At 36.4% G+C, this 10145-nt stretch overlaps 1 protein-coding gene across 50 annotated transcripts in view; it reads left to right on the top strand.

Moving 5' to 3' along the window:
- Nucleotides 1-9885, top strand: part of Rims1 (regulating synaptic membrane exocytosis 1) — a 468064-nt gene extending 458179 nt beyond the window's left edge. For all 50 annotated transcript variants that reach the window (XM_076915149.1, XM_076915147.1, XM_076915179.1 and 47 more), the window contains 4 exons: nucleotides 842-954; nucleotides 4668-4769; nucleotides 5579-5718; nucleotides 7169-9885. In XM_076915149.1, coding sequence (XP_076771264.1) covers nucleotides 842-954; nucleotides 4668-4769; nucleotides 5579-5718; nucleotides 7169-7387 — 574 coding nt within the window. In that variant the 3' untranslated portion in view covers nucleotides 7388-9885. The remainder of the gene's footprint in view (nucleotides 1-841; nucleotides 955-4667; nucleotides 4770-5578; nucleotides 5719-7168) is intronic.
- The last annotated feature ends 260 nt before the right edge of the window (nucleotides 9886-10145 follow it).

A 10145-nucleotide genomic window follows, 5' to 3' on the forward strand; every position in this document is an offset into this window, starting at 1 on the left:
TTGTCTAATTAAACATTCATTTTCTGCCACTAGCTCCACAGGTTCATTAAGAGTTTAAAACAATAATTTTTATGTCATAAATTAGCATGGTTTTGTCAAGAGGCAAATCATCTGCCTTGAATCTCATTAGCATTGAAGTTTTATATAGATAATTCCAGTCCATATTTTATCTTTTATCCTTGTGTTTACAATAAATAGTCCAATCCCAGTTTATGATGTTTAGTTATCAGATAATGGTTTTACAACCATCCTAGAAGCAATATTTTCCCTGATCATAAATTTGATCCAAACCTGCTTTCTATCCTAGTACAATTAGCTCTCTTTCCAGCCCTTTCTGTAGAGGGCTCAAAACTACTAGTATAATTTTGGGAATTCTATAGAATGATTATTAGGAATTAAGAAATCATTTATTTGTCTACATAGCTTTGATAAAAGATAATACAGCTTCACTGATCTGCAGAAACTCTGCCCAATAAGGTGGGATAATGCCTAGAGACCATTATACTATTCAGTAATAACAGGAAATAGAATAACAAGAATCAATTATGTGAAAAAACTTCTGAAGACCTTGCAAATAAGTTCTTCCATTGCAGACCATGCAATATGATAGGCCATCTTCAGGAAAACATGTTACGTTTCTGTCTGTCCTAGATGGTTTCTGATGATAAAACTCCTTCCTCTCAATCAAATGAAGTGTTGAGCTTCATATGCTTGCCTCATAGGTAACATGAATAAACAGTAAACCAACTACCAACTGGGGTATAGGTCTGCTGATCAGAACTACTTAAAAAGAAACGAGCAAGAAGTCTAATTTGGTTTTGCTCTTATTTGTTTGCTGTAGCTTAATATTTCCTGGAGTTCGAGTAGGACCTGACAGTCAATTCAGTGATTTCCTTGATGGATTGGGGCCAGCCCAGCTTGTTGGTCGTCAAACCCTCGCCACACCAGCCATGGGTAAGGATTATTCTTCTGCAGTTTTATGGTTGACAAGGTCATTTAAAATTGCATAGTAGAACTACAAATGAGAAAAGGTATTACTGTTCTCACACATAAAGTATAAATGACATTGAAGGATCACAACACAGCTGTATGTTATGATTCACAGGTCACAAACTTAAAGAACAAAATAAAAAATAAATGCTTGAAAGAATTATGGCTATGTCGCTTCATCACAGATGAGGTGGGGTTCACATAAAATCCATAGCTAGCTGTCCACCTGAAATCCAGGTTCCTAGAACACTAATTCTTCCACTGGAGGAATTACTTTTCTTACATGAATTGGAGGTTAATATGAGTCAACCTGGTTACCAACTTTTGTTCACGGTTCAGATTAAACGGTCTATATCTACTTTGAAAACATAGCTAAGCTGGATATGTATGGGGATCTCTATGAGTAGGGAATTAGAATCGCCTAATTTACTCCTCAAAGCGATCAGAGATTGCATGCAGTTTATAGGGATACAACACTTTATAGAAATAAAAGTAAAGTATTTCTGAAGCAAATTGCAAGCCCAATAACATCTTTTTTTTTTCCTAAAAACAATATTGTAAATACAATCACTAGATAACAAACCCAGGTAACCAGTCAAAAAAAAAAAAAAAGAGGGGGATGTTTATCTTAAATACAAAAGCACCAGAAAATAGACACCAACTCAAACTGAGTCCATATATTAAAGTTAAATGGTTAGACTGAAGGGAATTAGAAAGATGGCATGGTTAACACTTGCTGATATCCCAAAGGACCCTATTTCATAACACCCATATCAAATGGCTGTAACTGTGAACTCCAGGGGATCCAACACCTTCATATGACCTCACAGACACTCCTAAATGGGGCATGAACACCTGAAGATGCACATATGCAAACTAAAAATTTTCAAATGATTATAAATCTCAAAGAGCCAAAAGAATAAGGTTGAGAAGTATAAGAAATAATGAAAAGTTATGGAAAAAAACCCTGAGTTTTCTAGAACTGATAAATGTAATTAAAATAATAATTGAAAGATTGCATTGTTCAAGGAAAGTTAGGGGTGGGGAAATTGATTAACTAAAAGGTAAGCCATAAGACCATATCCAGAGAAGAATGGGAAGAATGAATAGGAAGATAAGGAATGGGAAATAACAGTGCTAGTGTATGTATGTATGCATTATGAATGTATGATGTATGTATGTTTGTATATTTATATAAGCATTGATCCAGAACTCAGGAAGAGTGTGCATAGTAGAAGCCACATTTTAAAATTCAGTGAATTTCCCAAACTGAAACTGTTTTTTAAAGTAGATTCTTCTATCACACAGTTCATCCCAACTCTAGTTTTCCTCCTGAACCCATACTTTCAAAACTCTCCATGAACCCAAGTAACACAAACCCAGTAATATTAAAAGTAATAATAACACAACTAACATTTTCCCATAAGTACATGGCTGATGTAATGATCGAAAAGGAATGTAATTAACTACATTAATCAAGAAGAAATATATTTATATCAGCATGTAAGAACATGTTTGGTGAAATCTTACAGTAATTAAGTTTTTTAAAAAGACTACTATTTAGGGGTGACTTATAGCTCTACAATATACACTTTATCTTGGTCCCTACATTCAAATGTTATATAGTGCTCAGAGAAGTAAATCATTGGCTGGCATAATATGGTGGTCTGTAGCAAAAATGAAAATGTTTATATACTGTAACTCAACAATACAACTTCAGCTATCTATTCTTGGGAATGTCTCTGCTGCATGCTTTGTAACAGTTCAAAATAGAATAAGGCAGTAACCTCAATCAAGAGTAAGTAAATTAAATATGACATTCACAAAATAGAAAAATAGATAGTGGTCTGGGGAGATGGCTTAGTGACTAAGAACAAGAACTAACCTTGAAGAGAATCCAGCTCCATTCAGAATCCAATCTGGCTGCTCACACTCACACCACATCTCTATCTTAATGGGATTTCCTGTCTTCCTCTGGTCTCTGTGAACATGTACACACACACACACACACACACACACACACACACACACACAAACATACACACACCAAAATATGTTACTAGAATATGGAAGAAATTTGCTTAGTAGTATCATTTATACAAACATTTAACATATGAAATATTATTTAAGATAAACAGTTACTAAGTCATCAAAAAATATCAGCTAACATAAAGCTTGTGTGGAGAAATAGAAGTCATGGCATTCCCAAGTGGAATTGTAGCCGTTATTACTTAACATGAACCCAACTAAAACCTTGGAGAAATAGTTCCAAATAGTTTCACAAATGAATTTTAAAACCATGAATACAAGAGACATGAAAATTCTGAAGCCAGAACTTCTAAGACATAAAAAGAAGAGGTCTCTCTCTAACTCATTCTAGATGATAATGTGAGTTTTTATATCAAGATGTGCTTGAACTTCAAAAACCTAACTTCCCCAGGAATCAATGAAATGCACCTTTTACCACCACTGTGACTAAATTACCTATTTCTAAACTAATATCTGTTAGTGTGAGAAGTGGAAAGACATCTGCTGATAGGACACATAGGCACAGTCTTTATATTGAACACTTGATAATACATGTGGAACTTTTGAATGTCCAAAACATGGGCACAGCTTTTATAATGGACACTTGGTGACATGTGTGAGCATTTTGACAGACTATATAGTTAGATCTATATACTTAAAATCTGGAAATTTATTATTCAGGACATAACCAAAAAGGTATTTGATAATTCTTTTTGTTATTGTTTTATTTTGTTTTGTTTTCAAGATAGGGTTTCTCTGTGTAGCCCTGTTTGTCCTGGAACTCACTCTGTATACCAGGCTGTCCTTGAACTCAGAGTCACCTGCCTCTGCTTCCCAAGCTCTGGGATTAAATGGATGTGCCACCTCCACCCAGGTGGCAATTTTTATAAAATTGTTCATTATACCTCAAATGGCAGTAATGTAAACAACCCATATTTCCATCAACAGAAGACTTCTTAAATAGGTAAAAGTGTTGTCCATTTCATGGTCTGTGGTGTCATTGCAACAAAAATACATTGTCATGCAAACAGTATTTATGAAGTTGTTATCGTACTGACCAAAGTATTACCAGTGGCTTTCTCTCTTAATATCGAAAATGAGACAATTATACCTTATCATTGCTGAATAAATATGGTAGGTAGCAGAAGGGCAGGAAGACGACACCAGAGCACACACATCTTGTAAACACCTTAATACTGTGGTTAGCAATTCTTCTTCAACTAGCATGCACATCTCTAAAGATGGATATGGGAACCATTGATAAAAGGTACTTGTTATCAAACTGAAAACCTGCGTTCAACCCAAGATGCACATGGTGAGAAGAGAAAACCAAACCCTGGCAAGTTGTCCTCTGATAGTCACACACACACACACACACACACACACACATGCACTCAAAACATGCATCAAAAAGCAGATAAACATTATAAGCATTAAACATGGATTAGTACAAGAAAAAAAATGTAAAATACTTTAACAAATTGACTTGTAGCCTGAGAAAGAAAAGTGGATTTGAGAGGAGTATTTGTGTCAGCAGTTATCTCCCATCACGGAGATAACAGTTCTGTATCTGTCAATCTTCAGCCATCTTCTTTTCTGACCTCCCAACTTGAGTAGAAGCTGACATTTTGGTTTGTCTTCACTTGCAGGCGATATCCAAATCGGGATGGAGGATAAGAAAGGTCAGTTGGAGGTTGAGGTTATCAGAGCCCGGAGCCTTACACAAAAACCTGGCTCCAAATCTACACCCGGTAAGGAAAAGTTGTACCTTTTAGGGCAGGGCTCTTTTAAGGTGTATTTATTTTAACCGTTATGTGTTTAGTGAATGAAACATATATGCATGCATGCAACACTCATGGGGGCAGAAGAAAACATTGGACCACCTGGAACTGGAATTACAGATTGTTATAACCTGTCATATGGGTGCTAGGAACTGATCCTGGATCCTCTGCTAGAGTAGTATGTGCTCTTAACTATTGAGCCATACCTCCAGCCCCTGGGCAAGACTTAAATATGGAAAATCTTGATTATTTTGTTACATGTAGGTTTATGTTTGATCTTAGCCAAAAGGGTGCAAATAATAATGCATTTGAATTTTATATTCTTGATTTTGCATCATTTGATTTCTTAAGACACAATTTCTATGATCTTTGATTTTGTAAAAATGGATCTGGGTTTCCTTTTTATAATTATTTTGTTGAGAAGGACTAGGAAAATGCTGTTATTTTAAAAAATAATTATAGCCATTTCTTATGCTAAATATTTTTTCTGCATACCTAAAACTACAAAAGAAAAAGCACTGAGGTATAAAATGTAGACCTGCACTTTCATGCCAGCCCTGACTCAAGTAAATGAGTCAAGACATTGAGGGGACATTTATTTGACATGAGGAAAGTCACAGTAGCAGTGATGGATTGTAAGGAATTGAATGTTTATAGTGACTGAATTGTGCATAGCAGTTTAGGATACATCTAAGAATCTCCAATCCTCTGTAAGGTTTGGACTAATAAAAATAGAATTCGAGCAACATGTTCTTATATCTCCACTCATCTTGGTTTAGCTCCCTATGTGAAAGTATATCTTTTGGAAAATGGAGCCTGTATTGCCAAAAAGAAGACAAGAATTGCACGGAAAACTCTCGATCCTTTGTATCAGCAGTCCCTGGTTTTTGATGAAAGTCCACAGGGTAAAGTTCTTCAGGTCAGTAAACTTTGCTTGGCTAATGACATCAGCTCATTGAAAATGTGGATAGCATTTAGGAAAATCTTTTCAGAAAGCCTAGCTTATTAATGACCATGAGTAGAAAGTTAGAAACTGGTCAAGTTATAGTACAGTATGTATGGCATTAACAATATCCAATGTATATAGTGGGAAAAAACAAAATTTAACATCTTTCTCTTTTCCTTCTTGTTTCTATCCTCTCCAAACCTTAACCTCTTTTCTTGATACATAGCTGTAAAAAAATACAGAGTTATATGACAGATGAATAGATAAATAGATGATTAATAGATAGGTAGATAGATAAGGGATAGGTATAGATAGATAGATAGATAGATAGATAGATAGATAGATGATAGATAGATAGATGATAGATAGATAGATGATTATAGATAGATGGATACATAAATAATGATAGACAATTGATAGATGGCTGATTGACAGATGGATAGATAAATAGATAAATATATGATTAATAGAGAGATGGATTGACAAGGGATAGGTATAGATTGATAGATGATTGTAGATATATAAATGATAGATGATAGATAGATAGATAGATAGATAGATAGATAGATAGATAGATGATAGACATAGATATACACAGATAGATACATGCAGAAATAGATACCATGTCAAAATGATGAGAATGACTGATTATTACTCAGTATCAGACATGAGCTATAAAAAGGAAGAATGTATAAGAAAACACATAACTCAGCTATTTTAGGTACTTCCATACATAACCTCTTTCGAAGTTTCTAATGACTTTGTGCCCTAAATATCATTATCTCTATAGTAAAAATTACAGTTTAGGATCACAGAAATAAAGCACTTTGTTGGCGAACATGGAGAAATGAGGGTTTGCATTCTTAGATGTGCAAAACAGATGAATGGTTCAGTACCAAACTTTTATAAATGACCCCAGGATTAGAACACAGACCCCAAAAATATATGTACTGGAGGGCTTGTCTGGCAAGAGTGTAGATAATAATAATAAGTGCCCGTCAGCTCATTGGCTCACTATTAACCTGATTAAATCAAACTGTGGAGAATATCATGGAGGGATACCACCTTCACCAGCGAGTCTATAATTTAAAGGAAGTATGCAGCATGACTACAGAAGCAATTGAAAGTGTGCTCCATTGCACCCTCTTCCAGATAGCTTATTTTGCCTTCCTAGATTTTCAGGTCTTAAGTTGTGTATGACTGTAGCCTCGCTGTTGTTTATTTTCTAAAAGTCACACACTTATATAAGCATATATATATATCCACATGTATATGAATAAACATATATAGAGACATTTGTTTGCATGCTTTCTCTTAGGTATTCTTGTTTCTTCACCTTTACCTACTCCACACTTTTACAGAACGTCCTCCTCACATGTGGACAAAGGAAGTTCAAACTCACATTATGTTTCTCTGTCTGTAGGTGATTGTCTGGGGTGACTATGGAAGAATGGACCACAAATGCTTTATGGGTGTGGCTCAAATCTTGTTGGAAGAACTTGATCTGTCCAGCATGGTGATTGGATGGTATAAATTGTTCCCTCCGTCCTCACTGGTGGATCCCACACTCACTCCCCTGACCCGCCGGGCTTCCCAATCATCTCTGGAAAGTTCGTCTGGGCCTCCCTGCATCCGGTCATAGTAAACTCCTATCCTTCCAGCCAAACTCTACATTTCAGGATAATTATCAGAACCAGATATTTCATGATCAAGAGCATTGTTGGAGACAGACAATCAACTTGTGTTTTGCCTGTAGTAGTTTTTTCGATAATGTGTCCCAATTGTTGTTTAAAACATGGCTTCGTATGACAGAACAAGGCAGTCAATCAAATGACAGTAAGAATCGACATGCTAGTGAGAGCCACCAACACTTCTTGCAAATAGGAAAAAAAAAAAAAAAGAGGAAACCTCAAGTTCACACACACACACACACACACACACACACACCAAATTGAACAAACTGGAAACTCTCACTCTGTGAAAAGGTGTATTTCACACGTTTCTGCACAGACCACAAGCAGTGTTGTTTCCCTGGTGTTTGAGACTCTTTAGTTCTTCTGTGTGCTTTTGTTGTTTGCTGATTGTTGTTTGCTGGGTTTTTCCCCATTGTCTCTCTTTCTCTGTCTTCACTGTATTTGTTCTCTCCACTAGGATTTTTTTAAATATTATTTTTTTTGTCTTTGTCTTTCTTTGCTTTGTCATAACAGGATTAGTGGTGTTCTCAGAGACCCTTCCTTTCTTTTTCCAAAAGTACCAAAAAGGGCTGAAGCAGTCTCTGTAGCATTTTCCCAAAAGTTTTCAAAATCTGGGCGAGGTGAAGCCAGGGAAAATTATCTCAGTCAGCCAGTTTACAGTTCTTCCAAGTCTTGTATGTGGAATTTCCCACCTAAACCCCTCCCCAATAAAAATCACCACCCAAACTAGTAGTCACAGAATCACTTCTCAGTGAAGAGCGTATCTGTTTGCATTCCAGATAATTTTTTTTTCCCCATTGTTTGGCATGGAAGACTTTGAAGTCGATCTACGACTGATGCTGGGGTGAAGGCTGGCCACGTAATAGTGCTTTGGAAACCCTTTTTGTGATGCCTTTTACTTCCTGATAACAAAAGAAAAAAAAAGATACTCATGAGTAGAAACCATGCTCTCAACTCCCCAAAATGGTGACTAAGAATGGATTTGAGCCTAAGACACTTTCAGCTATGCCCAGGCTTCTCAGCCATGCCCCAGAGTAGACTCATCTGCCCTGGAAAGAACATGGTATGAGCTGTTTAATATTGCACTGGAAATTCCAGTTCATATACTCTGCACTAAATTAATGTTTTTATTGGATTTCAGTTTACATTTCTTTAAGGTCAATGCAAGCACAAAGCTTGATTTTTTTAAATGCACAATATCTTACTTTGGGGGAAGATAAAGAATACAGCCAAATACCAATTTGCATATTCTTCATTCGGGTTTTCTTGGCCTTGGATTTCCCTTGTGACCTTCTGTGTATGTGCTGCAGGCTCCTGGTCCTGCAGCTGCAACAATATGCTCCCCCTTCCTTTTATGAGTCGTTCAACTTTTGTGATTTCACAGTTAGAGCAGCATGACTTGGAGCTGTTCAAAGCTGCATGCACATTTTGTATAAAAAATACGAAAAAGAAAGAAAAAAAGCAAAGAGACAAAAGGTTATTTAATAATGTATGTTAGCTCCACATAGGCTGGCTTGTATGTTGCATGTACTTGTACAGTTTGCTTGTTAATTACTATACTGAAATAACCAAGAAATCTAAGCCATCCGTTTTTGTTATAGACATTTTGCAGGTTTTAGCCAGACTCAGTGTGTGAGTCTGGGGTGAAATGTCTATAGATGGACTTTATTTTTTACCCTCTGGACAACGTGATGTAGTATGGACCAAAATTCCTTCTAATAAATATTTTGGTGTAGATTCCTCCTGTGGGGCTGTAACACATGTAGACACTGTGTAAACACTAGGTTTTAATCCATAGACATACTGCCTGCACCAAGTGAATCATTTATTATTATTTACACATGTCAGAATTTCCTGCCCATTATTCCACAGGGCACAGATTGACCACCACCCACCATGCTGTGCAGGAAGAACAGAAGCAATTGGTGCACTTCTACTAGATTCCGTTCTGTCTTAGTGGCCAACAATCAACCGACTATAATTGGGTAGTATCTTTCTATTTTGACCACTTGTCTTAACAACCCCCCTGTGCTTTTAAATAAACTTCCCACTCATGTATGTAAACATGTTTAATAAAATTTACTTTTCATGTCAGTTGGTAGCCATCTGTGTTCTATGTCTTGCCAGCTTTCCATTGTGGGGTCTTTGGTGCAAAAGGATAATCAGGTGTTGGGAAAGGGAGGCTTGGGTTTGCTGTCTGCTGTGGGCATTTGACTGACCTGTCACTGCACTATCTATGTCTTAACAGACAACCTGAAAGGTACTTTGCATTACATATGAGTATTCACTTTGTCAGCCTGTCTTAAGTGAGCACATGACTATACTTCTGAAAAGTGGTATTATCAAAAACAATAAATCTCAGTAAGAACCAAATGAAGGTTGTTTTTCTGCTGCTGTTTGAATGTGCTAATAAAGGAGACAACTCTGTTGTCCACTTGGCAAATCATTTCAAGTTCTATGACATATTTAAGAATCCATCTTTGCGCCTCTTGTCATAGTATCCTGGCTTTCTCTTAGTCTCTTTCCTCTAGCCCATTACCTAGCTTATAGGACCTTGCCTACAGTAAGCTGACCTGAAATAAGCTCAGTCTGCACAGATTCTGAGTCACCAAAATAACATCTTCAACACTCATAGGTATGTCTCTCATCAGTTTTTGTAGACTACACCGGCTTCCACCTAATCGGGAAAACTAAACACAATGGTAT

Source organism: Arvicanthis niloticus, chromosome 17, assembly GCF_011762505.2.
Source record: "Arvicanthis niloticus isolate mArvNil1 chromosome 17, mArvNil1.pat.X, whole genome shotgun sequence".
NCBI lineage: Eukaryota > Metazoa > Chordata > Mammalia > Rodentia > Muridae > Arvicanthis > Arvicanthis niloticus.